At 28.1% G+C, this 22,144-nt stretch overlaps 1 protein-coding gene across 1 annotated transcript; it reads left to right on the plus strand.

Annotated features, from left to right (window-relative positions):
- Positions 1 to 10,464: 10,464 nt before the first annotated feature.
- LOC114176228 (transcription factor IBH1-like 1) lies at positions 10,465 to 11,764 on the plus strand. Its single transcript, XM_028061189.1, has 2 exons — positions 10,465 to 10,686; positions 10,839 to 11,764. The coding sequence occupies exon 2, from the start codon at positions 10,840 to 10,842 to the stop codon at positions 11,386 to 11,388; it is 549 nt and encodes a 182-aa protein (XP_027916990.1). The 5' UTR covers positions 10,465 to 10,686; position 10,839; the 3' UTR covers positions 11,389 to 11,764.
- The last annotated feature ends 10,380 nt before the right edge of the window (positions 11,765 to 22,144 follow it).

Raw genomic sequence — 22,144 nt, forward strand, 5'->3', positions numbered from 1 at the left:
TCCATTTTTCTTCTTTTAAAGCTCTATTGCGTTGGTTTTGTCATGGATTCTTCCTTAGAATCCCATTCTCGTCCCTGTGTTCAGCCCTCTAGTTTGTTTCTAGAGTTACGGTGCTCTTCCTGTCCGGGCTCTCTCCCTCGTATGTGTTTTCTGTTGCTGAATTGATGTTTGCATTGAATTGTATATTGTTTCTGCATTAGTTTTTGGCTTTGCATGTATAAGTGTAGGTGGGGATATGTTGTTATCGCCTAAGCGAGTGGTTTTTCGCCCAAACTATAAGCTTTCGCCTAAGCAAGAAGCTCTTGCCTAAGCAAGAATAGCAGGAACTCGTTCATGCTCTGAGCGAGAGTAATCTCGTCCAAGCAAAATGGTTTAGTTTAAACGAGGACTCGTGGATGTTCCAATGCTCTCTGTTTACAATCTTGCCTAGGCGAGGATTTTTAGTTTGAGCGAGAGACTTTTATCGCTTGAGCGAGAGCTCTTTAGCTTAGCGAGAATGACAACAAAATTGTCCCAATTTCTTGATTGCTTCCATGATTGATTGGTTTGTTTCTTAAAGCATAAAGTATGATGCCATGTATGTTTTATGTCCTGTAATCAGACTGAAATTATTGTTCTTTGTATGAAATGAATGTGTGAGAGTATGTATATGGTATAAGCTTGACATAATTCCATGAGTCACTTTGGGAGACTTTATGGTGGTGTTTTGTAGTGTATGTAATGGAATAAGGATTCAAGTAAGGTTGTATCCCGACACTAATGAATCAGTCAGACTCACATAGAGTAGACTAGGTCATGTGGTGAGAGTAGCAGGAGGTCCTAGTCTTTGGCAGGATAATAACCTTAGATGATCATGGACTAACCTTGTGCGTGGTATGGTGAAACCCATTGACAATGACTCTGCAGAGCAATAGAGGTTACGACAAGTGCAACCAACCCCAATGAATCTGATCATTACATGTATCCAAAATATTGAGTTCGAGAGTATTAATCTATTTAATAAATTGCTTGTTCATGTATATGTTAAAAAATTACTTTTCACTATCTTACCTATTTTTCCTCTGTGTCTGTTCTCTTGTTTGGTTTTTACTTTTGCAATGATCACCAATGTTGGTGTGAGTAGACGAGGGAACTCTTGCTGATCACCATGAAGATGGAGACGCTGCTGTTTAGTTAGGCACGTTGGATCTTGCTCCTTGTGAGTCTCTTTTGAAGAACAATTTTACTTTAAATTTCTTGGTCTGTTGAGCAATCCTTTTGCCAAATTGTTTCATGTTTAAGTTCTCTTTATGACATTGTTTTGTGCCTTAGTATTCCTTTTTTGGTATAATTTGGAATAATTGCAATGGAAAATCTCTGATACTTTACGTCGTCTACTCTCTTTTATTATAATATGTGATAATTTTATTTACTATAAAAATTTATCTATTAAATGGATGTCACAGTTTACATTATTTTTTTCCGTCTTTTTACCAAAAAATGGTTTAGTTTGTATTTCTTAAAATGAATTGTTTAGGTTAAATTATGTTTTTGTCCTCATTCTTCTTGGGAAATATTAATTTGATCTTTTTTTTTATTTGTCTCAATTTAGTTATTATTTTGAAAATTTTAATGTAATCAAGTCATTTCCTTTAATACTATATTTACAACGTTAAAGAGATGTAACATATAAGTTCGTGTTATTTATTTATTTTTTTAATTAAATAAATTAAAAAATTGTCACGTGTCAAACTCATGTTGTGCCACATGGCAGTGATAGTGTGATGTGGTAGTGGTACGTCAAGTGTCATTGCTTCGGTCTTAATTTGGTTACTGTATTCTTATTTTGTCTCAATTTAATCTCAATTTTTGTAGAAATTGAACAATTTTGTCCCACAACAAAATAAAATCTAATTTAATTTTTATATAAATGATATACAAATATTTTTATTAAATATTTTTAACAAAATCAAGTTAATTTACATTTATATCTTACATTAAATTTTATTTAAAATTTTTTTAAAGTGTTTAATAGTAAGTAATGTCAATAAAAAATAATTTGAAATTAATTTCAACTAACAAGTATGTTAAATTTATTTATCAATTGCATTTCATCGAATAAAAAAATTTATCAACTTTCTAAACTTTTTCAAAATATATATTTTACATTAAACTTTATTTGTATTGATATTTTATTATATCAGACTTTAATATTTTTTAATTAAATTTATATTTCAAATAATTATATATTTTTAAATGTGTAAAATTTAATAATTTTAAAATAAATATTTAATTTGATTTAAAGATAACAATTTTATAAATTCAAATGTAAAATCTTTAAAAAATTTTAAACAATTTTATATAAATTTAAAACGAGTAATCTAAATTTTAAAAATAACTTTAAATACATTTGAATGTGAAATATAAGTTTAAATAAACTTAATTTTGTTAAAAATGTAAAAATATCAATTTTAATAAAAATATGTGTATAACATTTGTATAAAAACTATATTTTTCTTTCAATTTAGAAATGGACAAAATTGCTTAATTTAAAAAAAATGAAACTAAATTAAAATAAAATAAAAATACAATGATCAAATTGAGACAAAAATGTTGAGACATTGCGGTGGGTATGACACGTGACACTATTACTATCACATCACACTATCACTATACGTGGCACGAGATCAGTTTAATATGTGGTAATTTTTTTTAAAATAAATAAAAATATAAAAATATTAAAAAAATAACGAACTGACATATGATATTTATTAAACGTGACGAATAAAGTATTAAGCGAATAAAGTATTAAAAGAAGAATCTAATCATATCAAATCTCTTAAAATAGAGACCAGGAAAAAAAATGGATCAAATATGAAACAAAACATAATTTAACCGATTGTTTATTATCTTTTCATAATCTATAGCTATCATATAATTGTTATCTTTATTTTTCTTAAATATTATTACTTAAATTGATTCCATTCTAGTTTGAATTTTGATATACTATATCAGATTATTAAATAGATATGCAATAATTTTTTTTTCATATTGGGAGATTAATTTTTGCATATAGAAAAGATAAGAAAATCTGAATGGTAGAAATTAATTGAGTGTTTAATTTGATTTGTGCAATGCGAATGAGTAGGTGGTGCAACACTCACTCACAACTTGCTGTTGGAAAATGGATAACCGAAAATCACGGACCCTCCCTGGACCACTTACAATTATACCTCGCTCTCTTTACTCTCATCATATTTTTCATACATTCTTAACCAAAAACCACGCACGCACGCACATTTCACTACTTTTTTCAGTAAGACAATTTAAATTTAATACATTACATATATTTCAACAGAACTAAAGAGGAATTTGAGAATGATATTACCTAATCACTAGCCCGTTTTAAAATTGCGACAATTTGGTAAAACAAAAATTAAATGATAATACTTGTTAGCAGTGACTGGAAAAAAGTTACTCATCTTGATAGATAAAACCTTTCATAAATTAAAAAAAGTAATTAATTTTTATCTGTAAAAGTTAAACATTATAAAATGTTTTTAATTACTTAGGTACCTACTTAATGAACTGATGTTCTATCATTTAAACAAAAAAAAGTTTAATAGATAGTGCACATGATGAGCAACGCACATGTGTCCACAAATACTCACATTATTTTTTTTTTTTGAATACGGAAAATCGAATGAGAAAGTTACATGCCTAAAATTAAAATTAGCTAGTAAAGTATGAGATTGATTTAATTTCAAATGTGCCGAAGAAAATTGTATTGACAGTCAATAAACATAATTAGGTTTTATTGTTTTAACATAGTCTTACTATATACTTTTATTCAGTATTATATATATATATATATATGATATAAGTCAATAAAAAAAATTGATACACATTTGAGATACTTATTTAACATAAAAATGTCCTATTAAAGTTACTAGTATGAATTATTCAAAGGAAAAAAATGATTCACAAACGTTTCTTCATCAAATTACATTAAAAAAATTACCTAATGGAGAGAAACAGAAAAAAAGATTTTGCAAGTGACTTTTTGTTTTTGTTGAAAATGATTTAATTTTTTTTTTCTTGTATGAGTAAACTAGCAAACAAAGTAGTAGAAATTTGTAGCGCTAGCTTAAAGAGACTGAAATGATTAATGAGCATATTATTGACATAAATATGTATGAATTAATTTGGAAATGAGATCGTCATAAAAAGAAACAATAAACATTCATGTTCAAGAATAAATAAACAAAGACAGCAGACATTGGAAAATAATGTGATGTTAAGAATTATTGCACTCATTAAAACTCTTATTTAAGGTAACTCAACCTTTTGTAAAAAAAATGAAAATTTTCGTCGCAAGGTAATGATATTTTTTTAAAAGTCTAAATGATATTTTTTTAAAAGTCTAAATGACATTATTTTGAATTTAAACAAAGCAAAATAAAATGAGTTGATAAAGTGGTTAGTAAATGTCATCGTGTTGGATTGGGATGAGATTATGCATATGTTAAATCTAACTTACTCTCGGATGGATTAGATTGAGTAGGGCCAATTGTTTGTTGATTTTTTTTTTTGTTGAACAACACAATATTTTAACAAATTAATTCAAGAATTCAAGTAAGACAATAAATCAAGTTATAACAAATTTTTAAAACATTAAAACAAAAGATCATATAATTTGTTCATAACACAAGTATAAAAAACTACTAAAAATTCTCATATTACATTAAATTTTTCTTACAAATTTGTTAAAAAAATTTGCAAGAAAAGACTTTTTCCTGTTATTTTTTCTAAGAATTTTAATTGGCGGGTAATTTTTTCATGGGTAATTATTTCCTACAAAATTATAAAATTCGCAAGTATTTCCTACAAAATTTGTTGCGAAAAGTGTTTTATATAAAATATTTTGCAAAAAAATTGGCAGCAATTTCCTGCAATTTTTTTTTCATAACAATTTATAAGTATTTCCTACCAAAAAAATTTCAAAACAAAATTGGTAGGAAATATAAGCTTTTTTAGTAGTCAAAAGTGATTTAGAGATTGAATCTTGAGTGATTCTTACTAAACTTATGATCCAACATGTATAAGAGCCAGTTAGTTTAAGTTAGGTCAAGTTTGACCTATTCATAAATAAAACTCAACCTAATTGGGCCGAATTTAATCAGATTGGATAATCAGATAACCTAATTCAATAAGCATTCCTAACTAAAGTTACATTTTTTTTTCGTGTGTTACAATATTATGTGTATTCACGTGTTAAAATATGATAAGTTCTTTGATATTAATGAAGTAAAATTATCTTTTAGAATTATATATCTTAAAAGAAATTATAAAATTAGAAAATCATAAATTAATCCACTCAAAAATATTAATAGATTATTTTCAAGTGTATATACAGCCTTACATAAAAATGTTTCACATCGCAAGTTCCAAAGTGAACAATACCTTGGATACATGGTGATTGACCCTAACGATATTGTTCCACACCGCTTATCTTGCTTAGAAGTTAGGTTTAAGATGATTTTTAAATACTATGCTTTCCTTCCACTTTCCAATACCCCATTTAAGGACAAAATTATGACAAAATGCATATTCCAAAGCGGACAATAACTCAAATGCATGGTGATTGAAAACGATTGTATCATCAAACATGAGATCGAAAATTGGGGATGATTTGTCATTCCCTTAAGACATCGACTGGAGTATTTAAACTATCTTAGACCTTGATTTCTAAGTGATGTGAGACTATTAATCGTAGTAAAAATAATATAATATCCATTGGTACAATATATAAAAAATGTACTTATGTAAGGATGACAACAGGGCGGGACGGGAACAAGTTTCACTATCCCATCCCCAAAGAAAAAAATTCATCATAATACTCAAATCCAACATGTATCAAATTTTTGTCTCATCTTCATCCCACCGAATAACAGGTATTTACTATACTTATACTCACTTTCTAATTGTTTTAATATTAACTAATTAATTATTTTTTATAGCATAATATAAAATTGCGGTAAAGAACATATTGAATAGTAAAAGGAGGTTTGTTTCTTCAATATCAAATATTGAGAAAAAAATTATAATAATCTATATTTTAATTGTATATATTTCAAATTAGAATATCAAATAAAATTTCGCGATAACTAAAGCATTTATTAAATTTGGAAACAATTTTAATTACTACTTTTTGTATGCAGTAGTGACCAGGAAAAAAACATGATGTATTTTTTTTTATATGTCCTAAATTTTGAATTATAATAAATAATTAATTTACAATTAAAATAACTTTTATAAATGTTAGCTTAAAGGTCAATATAACTAAGCGTGTGGCAGCTATGATTTGTCTTGAATTTTTAGACAATTGAATATAGAAATTGTTTTTCTTAATGAATTTTTATCCACTGATGTATAGATCCATACAACACTAGCCCGGTTGGAAAGACTAGAGATTTCCTACCCTTGTCTTCAAGTTGCATCAAATCATCTGCTCAAAAAGATTCTTGGACATATTTTGAAGCACATCTACACAGTACTCATTTAAATGGCACAACACTATTTAGTCTGAGCAAAAAACATTGTAAAAATTCTACAAGTTATTGTAAAGCCTTGAAATCGAGAAGCATAATTTTAAAACTTTGATGAAGACTTGGAGAATTTCTGAAGACATAAACTCCTTCATAGTCTGAGGCAGCCATCGATGTAGCTTGAAAGGTTGGGGTGATGAAGCAAGCTTGAACAGGAAAAGAGGTCCCACGAATGTTATAGGAAGGAGGGCGAAAAGATGGTCATGGATAGAGCAGGGAATTCCACATATATTCAAAAAGGGTTTGGAGAAAGCGTAAAATGTCTAAAAAGAAGGGAGAGAAGATGGCGACAAATATAGGGACGCATGCACCCCGTTGCTTCCCTTCATCTTCCTAAACACACATAAAATTCTCACCAATCTATTTCTTTATATCTTGGACTACGTCAACTTTATTTTTAAATATTTATCACATCCAAATTAATTGAAATAGGTAAACGTGAATTTGTTAAAGGGTGATATGATATGATATGGACAGACATTTGCGTCATCCAAAAGAGATAGAGAGAGAGAGTTGGAGAAAATGGGAAAGCGGCAATCACAAATTTGCGTATGTTGTTTCTTTGTAAGTGAATATTATTGTGGGAAAAAAAGCGCAGAAAAAGATAGGTATAGCTAGGGTAAGAGTGGTAACGAAAGATAAAATTAGAGATGAGAAACAAATAAAGAAAGAAAACACTTTTGAAAGGGCCATGTGGTGAGCATGTGGGGATTGCATTCTGCTCTTTTTCTTAAGGCAATGCCAAATCCCAAGTGACCGGGAATTTGAATTCCCGTGGGACCTAACGCACTCCTATCACCATGTTTTCCGGATCCTGCCAATTTTCCTTTTCTTCCTTTCATCTTCTCTTCTTCCATATCTCTCTCACACGCCCAACCAACCCCAAACCCTACCTACGCATCACTCTTTAACTCCACTCAAATACTATAATCCTTGAATCAATTCTAAATACTTTTGTTGGGTGAGATTTACCACAACATTCTAAGTCCAACATTCCAGAAACATGGCAAATCATGTTACTGTGGGGAAATCTTATTATTATTTTACCTTTTCTATAATAATTAATAAAAATAACGGCACATGAGATCGTTTTTAATTATGATCTCAGAACATGGCACATGCATGAGAATTGTATGGTAGCCAAACATTAGTTTGCATGTCAACCAATCCGAAATGAAGAGTGCGCATTTCATGCCAACTCCTAAGGCTCTGCAGTTGTTCTTTTATTGCTATCTATCAAATCAAATCATCCATTCATTTTTCTTTTCTTTTTCCTGTTTGCCAATGACACTCCATTCTCTATATTGCAACTGTTAACGTTATTACAAACAATACACTAACTTTCTAAAAATCACTGTTCATGGTGTCTGTGAAAGAACCTATACATCACGACGGTGCTATATTAAATCTATCCCTGCCAGGGAAACAGACCAAATGCTTCGCTTTCTCTATTATTACTTTATCACATATAATTAACTACAATAAATGTAGTCCACCAAAATTTTAAGAACACTGCTTTTAAAGACACAATACACTTGCATACAAAAAATAATATATCTATACAGGGATGCATAAAACTTCGATACTGTATTTGTGACAAGCCTGGGTTGTTTTTCTTTTTTTCAATTATAATATATTTATTAAATTAATGACCGTAATGATCAACCTCTAATTAAATAATAATGTAAATTGAAAAATAACATGAACATGAATTTCAGCTTTTATGCAATGGTGGTAAATGATCGATAGACCTTGAGACCTTGAGATGTCAACATAATTCATGACTAAGATGTTAAAGTTTAATAATATGACGTGACCTTATTTAAAATTTTAGGAAATAAAGAAAAATAATAATAGAACCATTTCTCAATACACTTTATTGTTTCTGAAATTTGTTTAAAATTATAATTTTGATGAACTCATTTCTTTACTTAATGTAAATTACTTAATTATACTTTTGATTTAGAATGTTAGTAGTTAGATTTATTTAGTGATGTTGACTTCATATAATAAAAGAAAAGTACTATATTTTCTAAGTTGCCTCCAATTATATTTATTGATTCAAGTTTAAACATAAATGCATTTTAAAAATAATAACTACATTAAGATTGGGTTAGCGGAAATTTTCTTATAACTAAGTTCATTAAACACTAATAAAATTCTCATATTACATGTCTTGTAAATTTGTTAAAAAGATTTGCAAGAAAATTTTTTTTCTTACTATTTTTTTAAGATCTAAATTGACAAATAATTTTTTAGTGGGTAATTATTTCCTACAAAATTATAAAATTCGTAAGTATTTTTTATAAAATTTGTTGTGAAAAATATTTTATATAAAATATTTTAAAAAAATTGGCAGCAAATTTTTTTTCATAACAAAATTTATAAGTATTTCCTACAAAAAAAAATTTCAAAACAAAATTGACAGGAAATATGAGTTTTTTTAATAATAAAAGGTGATTATTGTTTAGTATTTCGATCTAGAAGTAGCTTTCAATACATTTTAATCAATAATTATTTTTTTGCTAAAGGTTTGGAATCATGTGCCAAACTTTTTTTTTACTTATAGTACTATTTAAAAACTTTTTGTAGAATATAATCTATTGCATAATGAATTATAAATTTTTAAAAAGCAGTTTTTTGCTCGTAAATTAAGAACTAATTGTTACTTGACTGCACTGTTTTATTCTGTGTTATTTAATATAAATAAATATTCATGTTGGATAACGTATACATATATATTCAATTATATTCCATTTGATCTATATTATGGACAACATAAAATCAGTTAATTAAACTCAGGGATTTAACTAAGTTTGCATTGAACAAAAAGGTACTATTATTATTGTTACATAGTCATGATTAAATATGTTTGATATATATTTTAACCACAATGATCAACGCATTAACAAAGTTTTCCACTATCTAAGCATGATCAATCTAAATCGAGTTTTCACAATGGGAAATAGACTTGATGCCGTTCAAGGACTAAAAGTTCTGCAAACTTTAACATGACGAGGATTACGTATTATTTTTAGATTAAAAAAAATGTTATTTATACAGCAAATCATAAAATAATATTTTGCTGTGTTTATCATAAAAAGATGAATTGCTGTATATATATTGCATCCTTTTTTTTGGAAAACTCCAATCCAAGTTTTACAAGAACATCAAGAAAGACCTGACAAAATGTTGATATATTTTGAACATTTGTAAAACAATATTAAAATATTATGGTGTGAATATCTTGCCTTATCAATAACACGTCATGATTAAAGCATGCTATATTTATTTCATTAATTATTGCATAAAGCAACTTTTTCTATCCAATCCAAGTGAGCAAATCGAATTTTCTCTGAACTTTTTTTTAATAGGATGAAAAATAATGGTGATATACTTTTAATATATGAAAACATATATTGCAAAAACGAAACGATGTAAATCTCTTTTTTGGGGGGAATCTTGTTTAGTTGAAAACTGAATATAAGAATTTATTGTGGAAATGAATTAAGTGTAGAAAATACAAATACATCCTATTCCATAATTTAATTACCCTAAAACTGAGGGCACATATAAGAAGATAAAATACAAGCTATAATCATTAATTAATAATAATTAATAGCGATGATAAGGTACAATCTTTCTCTCACGGAGTTCCACTCGCGGGCCATAGGCACATTGTTTCGAAGTGAGTCGTATTTAGTGAGTTTTGTTTGTATTCAAAACAAAGATACCGATGTTAGGTTTGCATTACATTAAGGTCACCTTTATTCTTCTTTACCACTAATCTAAATACATTGTTTTCTTTATAATGTAACATTATTCTCTATGGTTTTGGGTAGTGGGCCAGGGACTCCATGTGCCAGCATGTGCTGTGTCTTTCTCTCAAAGCCCCACCATTCTCATCTTTCGAGCACATAAATTCCTTCTCTTCTCACTCTTCCTCTTCCCAACCCTTCTCTCTCTTTCTCTCTCTTTCTCAGATCCTCATCATATACCACTTTGCTTCCATCTCTAACACTGCAACGTCACTCATCAAATCTTACTCTTATTTCTTCTTTCTCCATCTTCTACTATTTCTTTCAACAATTTCATCAAGGTATGCCTTAACTGCTTCATTTTTTTCTTTTCTTTCTAGCTAATAGCCTGTATGAATAAATCACATTAAATTGAATTTTCTCTAGCCCTAGCTAACTAGCATATGCATCGCATCACATCACTCTTACACCCCTTCTTGTGAATTCCAAACAGAATGCGAAATATCAACACCGTGAAGCAAGAATTCCTCAAAAAATGGATATGGGGTCTCAGAAAATATAGCTCTCAAAAGAAGAACATGAGTCTGTTGGAGAGAAAGAAGGCCATAAAGCTGTCAGCAGATTTGGCCATGGCTTCCACCAGAAACAAAACCACTCGCTGGAGCAAGGCCCTCATAGCCAATGCTTCCAAAAGTAGCAGCAACAAAGTCCTCACGGAACACGTGCTGGGCTCATCACCACCACCACAGAGGGTAAGGAAAAGCTCAGCGAATTATTCGCACAGCACAAGGATGAGAAGCTGCAGAAGAAGAAAGCGCGCAGTCCACAGACCAAAGGATAGGGTGGTGGCGAGTTTCATTGCGAAAAAGCTGGTCCAGAAGCGAACGCGGAGGCTGAAGAGTCTCTTACCAGGAGGAGAATTCATGGACGATGTGTCTCTGGTGGAGGAAACCCTAGATTATGTAGAATCACTGCGAGCTCAAGTTGAAGTAATGAGATGCCTCGTCACTGCCTCAGAGCTCATGATCCTAAATCCATCGTAAATATCTCTTTAGAATATACAATTATAATCAATCCATATGCTTCATTATATTATATTTTTATAATATTATGTTTTTTAATATTTGTTTTCTGGTTTTATAAAATTTGCCTCTTCACATTTTCTCTTTGTGAGATAGAAGGGGTGGAGAAGAAAATTAAAAAAGAGGCGTTCCCATGTATACGCTAAGGCATTGTACAGAGGTAAACATATATAAATCAAATTAAGGTTTTATTTTCATCCTCAGTTGGCTTATTTGCGTGTTTATCTTTGATTCGTCCACTTTTGTTTTTGCTTTTATCATGATATGCCAATCTGTATGTATCATTAAACCGATGTGAGGAAATTATTCTATATATATGATATCTTGGTTGTTAGTATATGTGTGTCTACGTCTCCATATATTATAATCATAACACTAACAAATTAACTCATTTTATGCGCAATGATCAGAGGAAAAAGATATGAAACTCTTTGCAGAGGTAAATCCATTTCATACTGATCACAGCCTATGATGTTTTTCTATACCTCATTTCAGTGAACACTGCTGCATGTATATATGTATTTTTACCTGTTCAGGTTTATAACTAAAAATTGCTTTAGGTGGAAATGCTTTTAAGAATAAATAATTATATATTATCATCTATTAAAAATCATTATCCCAATAATTTCAAAAAACTATATCGAAAATGTTTTTTACTCACTGCCAAAAAACTTTTATACATATTAAAATTCTATTTATAAATACAAGATTGCACTATAGCTAAGGACTAATATTGCTACACTATTATCTGATTACAAATTAACAATTATTTTACGGTTGTTACACTGTGACTAATTATCTGATTACAAATTATTAATTTTACAATAATTACTCTATAAATCATGTGGACAATGGATTTTTATCTATCAATAATGTAAATCATTTACAATAACATAATGTAGAAATTAAATTATTTTTGAAATACGGTTAATAAGACAAGAAAAATCTTTTTTTCTTTTCTGATTTAGTTCACTATAGATATGCAGGCACAAATGTGTTGACTACATAAGACATCAAATCACATTGACACAATAGAGCTTCTATATATAGATATATAAATCTAAGTTCAGTTTGTGTAAATATATAGATGGTATTAAACATCGTGTTTGTGTGTGTGAGAGTGTATATTAACAAAATATATTATCACTGGACTTTATCCTTCACGAAAGTGATTAATTGCTATATTTTTAACTACCTATGTGGATATATGTACATGGTCAAGGACTTTGAGTTTCCATATTTTATTCAATGTAAGATATATTATTGGTGTAATTTATATTGCTTATATAATACATGATAAAAAAGTTGAATGACCATTTCGTTAAAAAAAATATTAATAAATTAAACTATTTGTGTAAGAAAATGATTTGTTGACAACTATTTTTTTTTCAAACAACTATCTAATTACTAATAAAATATCATATTTAAATAATAATAATAATAATAATATAAATACAACCTTAGAATAAAACAATAATACATATAGTTTTGTAATAGGAATATGAAATGATAATAGGAATATAAAATGATAAGGATGTCACAATATCATCATGTTACCACTTTTACCGACCGTTTATTATATTTAACTATTTGTTTCATTTAATTTTTCTTTTAAATTAATCATTTTTAAACTAAAATAAATATTTTTAATAAAAATATTATTTATAAAATAAATTAATTAAAAAATATTGAACACGCATATTAATAGAATATGTCTTGAATATGTACTTTTAATGTCACTTTAGTTTTAGTTTTAAATAATGTATATTTTTTTTTAACAAATCCCAACTGTTTATATAATATTCATACATCTGTCTTTTTTTCTATTCAAATCAAAACCAGTTGGATTAAAACTAAATTACATAATTTACGAAATAAAAATCTTAACTAAGTCCTATTCGTAACTCTTAATATATAGAAGAAATTTCGCTAACTCTGCAAATTTGATGAATTATTGCCGGTTCCAGTGTGAAGATCCCTTAATGCATGTGATATGTAACAAACATTTACAAGTGTAATATAATAAATTATAATTGTTTAAATTTATTATGGTTGATAAGGATATGACACGTGCCCAATTATTCTTAAACCCCAAGATTATGCCTCATATCAATAGCACTCACTGAGCGATTCCAGATTATATTAAATTGAACATGTAATTAAATTATATGATCTAATTATGCAATGAATAATAAAATATAACTTCCACATTTCCATCATTTCTGAAAATTATTTCTTTTACTTCATTCCAATCAATTTTTTTAGAATTACCATTATTTCCTATAAATTCCTCAAAACATTCTTTAAAAATGACATGCATATTATTATAAGACTTGGTCATATTCATGTATAATAGTAACAAGATAAAGTGTGCTACAAAATTCATGTATAATATTAACTATGATAAAGTACTTAAACAACCAAAAAAAAAAAATATACTATCAACTTTAACCAAATAAAATAGAACTCTAAGCATGACTCGTGTTACAAAAATTATAATTTTTACAATAAAATAGAACAACCTATATAACTTCACTATAGTGAACATATCAATATACTGTGTAAGAATAAATAGTGTGTGGTTACCCAATACTCTACCCAACCACAATGCTAGCGCTTCCTATTTATTGCCAATGTTCCTCGTTTCTATCATTTATCTCACTTATGTTTTTAGTAATATTTGTCCTCTTCAAGACTATTATTATATAATATTTCTTGATTACTTTACAATGGAATAATTAATTAACAAGGACAGAATTTTGTAAAGTTTTTCCTTTGCAAATTGTAGAACTAAAACAAGTTTTTGGCGATCAATTCACAGTGTCCACTTGCATAGGAACAATTAATGGATGAGTTAATAGATTAAGAATATATGAACAGTGAGTTTGAATATGATTTATTCTATGATTGAAAAGAAATCATTTATAAAAAATATATAATAAAGTAGGAGAAACCCTCACCATTCCTTTTTGAAGTGCAATAATAAAAGCCTATATAATTAATAAAATTTAGGTTTAATATAAATTAGTAAGCACTAGGAAAGAAACCCTCTCCACTGCTTTTTTGAAGTGCAATAAGAAGCTTCTCCCTCACATTAGCTGTTATAAAACTAACGCCATTAATTAGGGATGAAAACGCTTCCACGCTAATTAATTGGTATCACGGAAACGTGTTGTTACCATAATGAGCTTTTTGAAGTGGATGTGTGAAAAGCATAGAGTCCCGTCATAATTTTAAACTTTACTAATTATTCCATCATTGATTTTTTTATAATCATTGATTTTTTTTAATTTATATTAAGACTTTTAATATTTAATATACTGTGATGTTTCTCTTTTAACATAAGAACATAATAACTAATGTTATCCTAAAGTTTTAAAATAACCTAAATACAAATCATTTAAAAATGACAACAAAGAAAGCAAAAGATACTTTCAAATTATGCATGTAAATAACGGTTAGATGCAATAATAAATTAATGATATTGTTATAAAATTAATTTAAATCTCCTATGGATAAGATAAACTATTTGGTATAGTTATGTGATTTTTTCACCATATGATTATAATTAATTCCAAGTAAAATTATCCTCTTTTAGCAAATTAAAAATAAATATTGACAAACAAGTATTCTTCCTTTCATTAATGTTTTAAAGCATACCACACTAACGAGATTGATCATTGAAAACTGTGAATTTGAATTAATCAAAAGTTAGGTGATGTATTAAATCAATCTTTTTCATAACACCAATAACTAAAAAAGAAACACTGTTTACAAATAATCCTGCACGCGCATATGGAATTATACATACACATTTAGTTGGACATTTATATCAGTAACAACGAAAGGGTTTCTTGTATAATGAATTATATAAATTGATCTGTAATACTGCAGGTTGAAATATTTTTAATAATGAATTAAGATGAGTATTAAAATGTAAAGTTGGTAATAAAAGGAAAATGAAAAAGTTAAAAATAATGGTAAAAGAAATTAAGCATAAAAAAAGAGTGGGTTTTGTGGTGCAGTGACGTGATAGGATGGATTAGCAAAATCTCTGGACTTGCCACCTTTCTGTCAAACTAAAACTTTTGTTGGTTGACAGCTATTAGTAATGAACAATAATGATGGCTTAGTTATTTTAGTTAATTAGTCTACATTTACTTACCCCTTTTTATACGCACCAATCAAATCAACACCAACTATCACATATCTCATCTTTCAACCTCTATCATGTGGGAACAATCAAAGATAAGAAAAAAAGGAGTAATTCATTTAATGATTACCGGATATGAGAAAAAAAATCATAAATTCTATTTTTTTTAAGGTTGTTCTTAAAATCCACAGGTATAATAGAAAAATTATTAGAGTAAAATTCTTCTCATAGTTTCTATTTTGCTTGTTTTTCTTATTATTTAAAATAAAAAATAAAAAATGTAAGTTGTTTTAAGAAGAAACCAAAGGAGTGTCTAATATTAATAGTTTTACTAACTTAATTATAAGAAAAATTAACTATTTGTGCGCTGATTGAAAATGAATTTTTCTCTTTTGTTTTTTACATGTGTCAGTTCTGTAATAAAAAAGGTCTTTTTTTAAATGTTTTTTTTATAATTTTAGTAACACAATTATTATATTTTATTATTATGATTTTAGCTCCTTTTTTATGCTTTTAGTTCTTACAATAATTTTTAAATAATTTACATATTTATTCTTGTTTTCATATGATATATATACATTTTTCTATGTTACCTTCAAATTATATTTATCGAAATTATGTTTAAATTTAAAAATGATAATATTTTCAAACTAGTAGCGAATTAAATTTACTTATAAATATACTAAATATAATATCTATAACTATATATAAAGGGGATTCCCTCTTTTGTGTCCACATTTCATAATTCCAATTTTACCCTTTACAATTTAATTATTTATTAAATTTTTAAAAATTAATGGTTAATTTTACAAGTTTTTATAAAACTATTTATTTATCTCCTTTTTCTTTTTTCTCATACTATTCATCAACAATTATTTTTTTCATATTTTCTCCATATATTTTACTTTAATTTTTATAAATATACTTTTATTTTGTTCATTAACTTAATAACATTACAATATCATCAATTATAAATATAATTCGAAAAATGCGTACACGCAGGCGCGATAGCGCCTGTGTTTACACTAGTTTAAAATAATAATAATTAGGGCTATGAAGGAGAGAATAGAAGGCTGATTGCGTAGCCCATGGCCTGTCAACTTCGGCCTAAAGTGCGGAAACTGACTCTTTAAAGCGTAACACAGTGAATTCTATGGCCCAACTTGTAGCCCAAGACACGTACTTTTTTCCCCATATCGTGCATCTTTTAATATCAATACAATATTCTTCAAAATACTTTTATCACTTTATTTATTTTATTTCATATTTATTTACTGCTTCATGATTATATAAATTTTTATATTAATTTATTGCATAAAAAATGTATGAAATAGCATATCATAACTTACTAAGGGGTAAATTTTATTACTTATTTTGAGAATAAGAGAGAGAAAAAAATGTTTTTTTTCTATTCCTGCGATAACCTAAATGCATGCCCTAATTTATTCCAACGACAAACAGAACACATAAAACAAGTTTTGCAGCGACTTAAACTTTTTGCTATCAGAATAGCGTTTAACTATAATGAACTTAAAACATGACAAACAATAACGATAAAAAGTTATGACTGAATGTTCCGGTGTCATCAAGTGTTTATTCAGTGTTTGTAAGTTGACTGCATATAATAATATATATACCCAACAACATCTGACATGATACGATAAGAAAAAGGTTAACTCGATTGTTTGGACGTGATTTATTAAACTTATCATGAAAATGTGTAACTATGATTTGATTCATTCAGCGTTTAATCAAAAAACATTGATCCGACTTGACCCACCAACCACGAATCATGAGTGTTGGTCATTTCCTCAAACCCTCTTCCCGGTGCCTGTAATCTTCCTTTTTTCATAACTCAAATGAAGGGTCTATTTGAGGCTTCCAAACCAAGGCCAAAACAATCTCTGTCTACAATTCTTGCACAACAAACATGACCAAGTTGGTTCATTGCGGACCAAGGGACGAATAAATTGCTCTAACAATACCTTTATTCATAAAACAAATAACCAGATTTATTTAAACTAACTGCCTAACTTATCAAAATAAAAGTTAGGTTCCTGTGTGATAAAAGATTATTGATGTTAAGGGTTGGAGTTTTCAGAATTCAGATTAGATTCAATAAAATAAATCAATCTATAATTTAGAATAATTTTAACTATATTAATTAGATTTGAATTTTTTTATCATCTAACTTAAATTGAATTATATATAGATTGAATCTACTTTTTCGATTAGATTAAATTCAAAGAGATCGACTTAATATACCTCATTATTAGGTCCATTAGAGATAAGTCAAACTAACTCGACTCGACTTTAGGTATGGATCGATTCGACACGACCTTCAGTCGATACCAACTTGACCAACCTTCAACTGAGTCAACTTAATTCAATATTCAACTAAATTGATGGCGACTCAACTAAACCTTCAATCTTAGCTTGATCTTCTTCGATCAGGTCAACTTAGTCAACTTTCGACACATGCACACATCGATCCAACTCGACCTTCTACTAAAACTGACTTGACTTGACCTTTGGTTGAAATCGACTCAGTTGACCATCAGTATAAACTGACTCGGTTGACCTTTGACTCAATTTGACTTTTAATCCAAGATAATTCAACTTAATTTTTGGTATAGGTTGACTCAACTCAACATTCAATTCATAATTTCCATTAAAATGAAGTTAATTAAGTGGTTTTTGAATTGAAGTTTTGACTGCACTTTTAACTTTTTTAGTTTTGATTTTGTAAGCCACATATGTCTTTTCTTTTATTTACTCACAATATAGACAATTTTATAGAATACTATTACGTATTTATTTCACAGAAGTTTAATCCATTATATTTGACATCTTTGCGCCGGTGTGTTGGTAGTCCAAATAGTGTGTTATGGGCTTGGATTTGGGTGGTGATCCATAACAAATATATTAGGCTACGTTTGTTTCACGGAATCTTCTTAACTGCCTAAGAACGTGTTTTATTTATTTATTTATTTATTTATTTATTTATTAGCATGTTTGTTTTTAGGTATATTTTATTATTAGAAAATTTTCATAGTTTTATTTTTGCAGTTCTTATTCTTATCTTAGGGAGATGTGTAAGTTTTATTCACATGAGAACGAGGGAAATTAATTTTTAAGCTCAACTATATTTTTCCCATTCTTTTATTATTTTGTTTCTAGTAATTTTAAATATAAAATTATTTTCAAAAATATTAAAATTGAACCAAACATATTTCAAAGTTAAGTTAAGCAGATATTTTGCATCCGTAATATTTAAAATTAAAGTCAATTTTTAATCAAATAAAATTAGACCATGTTAGTTTTAGGATTGACAATTTGGGTCAGACCAGGTGGACTGGTCCGCAATCCGTATAAAAAAACGTGGAACGGGTTAAAATGTTGAACCCATTGGCTTGCAAAAGCCCGCCCGCATAGGTCCTTATTCTGTGCGGGTTAAAGACGGGGTAGGACAGACTGGCCCGCTAACCCGCTTATAAAATTAAATATGCTTATTTTTTAGTTTTCACATCATTCATGATGTTTTTATAAATTCCTTTTATTTTTGTGTTTATTTATAATCATTGTATATAACATAATGATTTTAGTTCTTGAATATATTTATATGTATTTTTGGATACATGTATTGTAAGGTGACATGTGCTATTGTACTTTAATTATAAATTTTGTTATTATTTTTTTGTCTTTGATTAAGTAAATTAGTAAACTCAATATTAAAATACAGAGAGACCAACCTGATCTACACTTTACATATCAAAACGTGGGACAGGTTAAAATGGATCGGACTCACAGACTTTGTAATGTAGTTAGTTTGGTATAATAGAAAGAGATTGACAAATAAAAGAGACGAAAGATGGTAGTTTGACCGGAAACAAAAGAGAGGGGAGTAATTAAAAAAAAAAAAACTGGAACTGACCTTTTTTGCCTTCTGTTTGAAATAAACAAATAATGTGAGAAATTGATTTATGATGTAACATAATCCATTGCACTCCAAAATTTCACCGTATTTTGTTACGCATTTTGGAGCTACATTTTTTATGTTAATAATAATAAACAAATAAATATCAAAATATTAAAAAAATTGTATTTAAAAGATAATAATATATTAATAATTCTGATAATTTGATTTTAAAATTAACTTTTATGTCATTGAGTCTTTAATTATTATTATATTTTAATTTAAATGGTATTCTAGTTTTAATTTAAATTGTTCGTATCGATTTTTATTATCAGTCTTAGTTGAGTAAATTATTGAGATAAATTCTTAACTCAAATTTTAGCTAAATCAATTAAGCAAGTTATGAATTTCCTTATGTGTCCAAATCGCATTATTAAAATTTTTATTAATTACATACGAGATTTAATAAAAGTATTACCACAGTTAAAAAAATAAGTCAAAAAGAATACTCTATCACTGACCAGAAAGTATGATATTGTATTTGTATTTAAAAATCAGATTTTATAAGTTTGTTCAGATTTAAAATCAAATTTTTTAAAATGATATTTCATTTAATGCCGAGTAATATTTGTTATTTATTAAACTAATTATGTTATAAATTATAGAAAAAATTGTTATTTATTGAGTTTATGATACCATTATTATTTAATCATCATTAATGTCTAATCTTATATTTTAGGAGCATGTACGTATTTTAACAGTGAGAATGTGTTAAGATCCATATCTTATTAAATATAATAAGATAATAGATACAAATTTTTTTATTAACTAATTTTGTAAAATTGAATTAAATTTAAAATACAATTTTAATATTTTTTTTCAATTTCCTTTTAATGGAGTCTCATTTTTTTTCCATCTAAATCACTTATCATCTTCATAAATTTTTTCAATTTTTTTTTTATATCTCTCGCTTCCAAAATATGAACATTTATCTGGACTCCAAATAATTTAACTACATTTTGTCCTTTTTTAATAATAAAATAAGTAGGAATCCAGTGATCCTAGACATGTTTGGTAGAAGTTAGGAAGCAGGAATGAGAAACAACCCCAGCATCTAAAGTAAAATGTGTTTGCTTGGTGACATGAACGTGATGAGCACCCTACCAGTGTTTTACTTAAATCAAATATGATAGATTAGAATAGGTAAGCTAAGTGTGAATGAAGCCATAGCCTACTCGATTAGCTTTACACGGTCTTTTGAAGAGGATGAAAAGTCAATCTTTATCGTTATTATTTAACAAGTAATATGTAATCAAGTGTTTAATTATTCTAATGAAAAAAGTTTAACCATAATGATGGAAGTTACTTGCTTTGATTCATGGCAATCATGGATGTCTAGTTTGTATCCATCAAGAATGGCCCATGAGCATGCTAGGCTATGATGCCTCCCACTTTTGTAGGGTGGCCCTGACGAAAGCTCTGCTTCTCTCTGCCATTTTTTTAATAATCTCAAGATCATGCATCATGCTTACCCTTAAGTTTATGGCTTTCAATTAAAGAACCCTAAAAGAAAGGGGCCTCTTCTTCATTCTTTATACTAATCCCACAATCTTCTATTATGGCTACCATGTGTTATCTCTCATTCGAATCTTGCTCACTTGTTTTCTGCAATCAAAATCTATAAGCCAAATAACCCTTTCGATATCAGGTAGGTCCTTCAGTTTCTGCATCATCGATAACTTCAGCAAAAGTTGTGTACAATTATATGAAGAGTAGCGGCACTTTCCATCTGTAATATACTATTATTCCATCGTCTCGATATTCCTGCTCCCCAGAAACCTTTCAGTATAGCGAGGTATTAGTCATTGGACTGTAGTAACTCCTGCCTAAAATATCTGTACACAATCACTTTCCTTTCAAATTCCATACAATGCATCAATATGACCCATCAAAAGGAACCATACCATAGCGCTTTCCTTCTGTCCACTTTTCCAATGTCCTATTTCCCATAATTTCATTATGTTCATTGGAACAAAATTTTGAAGAGTAAAGTCAGTTACGGAATTCCGAATTCGGAATAAGTCAAGGGGTCACCATTTTAGGTAAAAAACTGCCAAATTATTTTCACTCTAACAATCACTCGGCTAGTTTATAAAATAACTTTTCAAGTAAACTGACTCAGGTATATTATATTGAAATTATGACAATTATTTTAAAGATATTATAATTAATTCTTTATCGACTTATTCAGTGTGTGTTTGGTTTCACGTTCCAACCATTCAAAATCGATTTTAAAACATATAAAATTACTTAAATCATGTTTGATTATTTTCTAAACTTAATTTTAAAAAAGACACATAATCATTTTGTTCAAGTCATTTAAAATCAATTATGTAGACATATAATCAAACACACTCTTAATTCGGTACGTAATACGTAATATTATGACTTTTTTAGTTTCTAAACATGACAACACAATTATCGGTGAATACAAAATCATCGTATAAACACACTATAAACATTCTTCCTTTTTTCCCACTTTAACATACAATGTGTGGCGCTTAAGATATTTCACAAATTCAATATTTAGAACATAAGTCTCAATGCGATTAAAACCGATCCATTAAGACTTGCGTTAGTCTATAAAG

This window comes from Vigna unguiculata, chromosome 3, assembly GCF_004118075.2.
Source record: "Vigna unguiculata cultivar IT97K-499-35 chromosome 3, ASM411807v1, whole genome shotgun sequence".
NCBI lineage: Eukaryota > Viridiplantae > Streptophyta > Magnoliopsida > Fabales > Fabaceae > Vigna > Vigna unguiculata.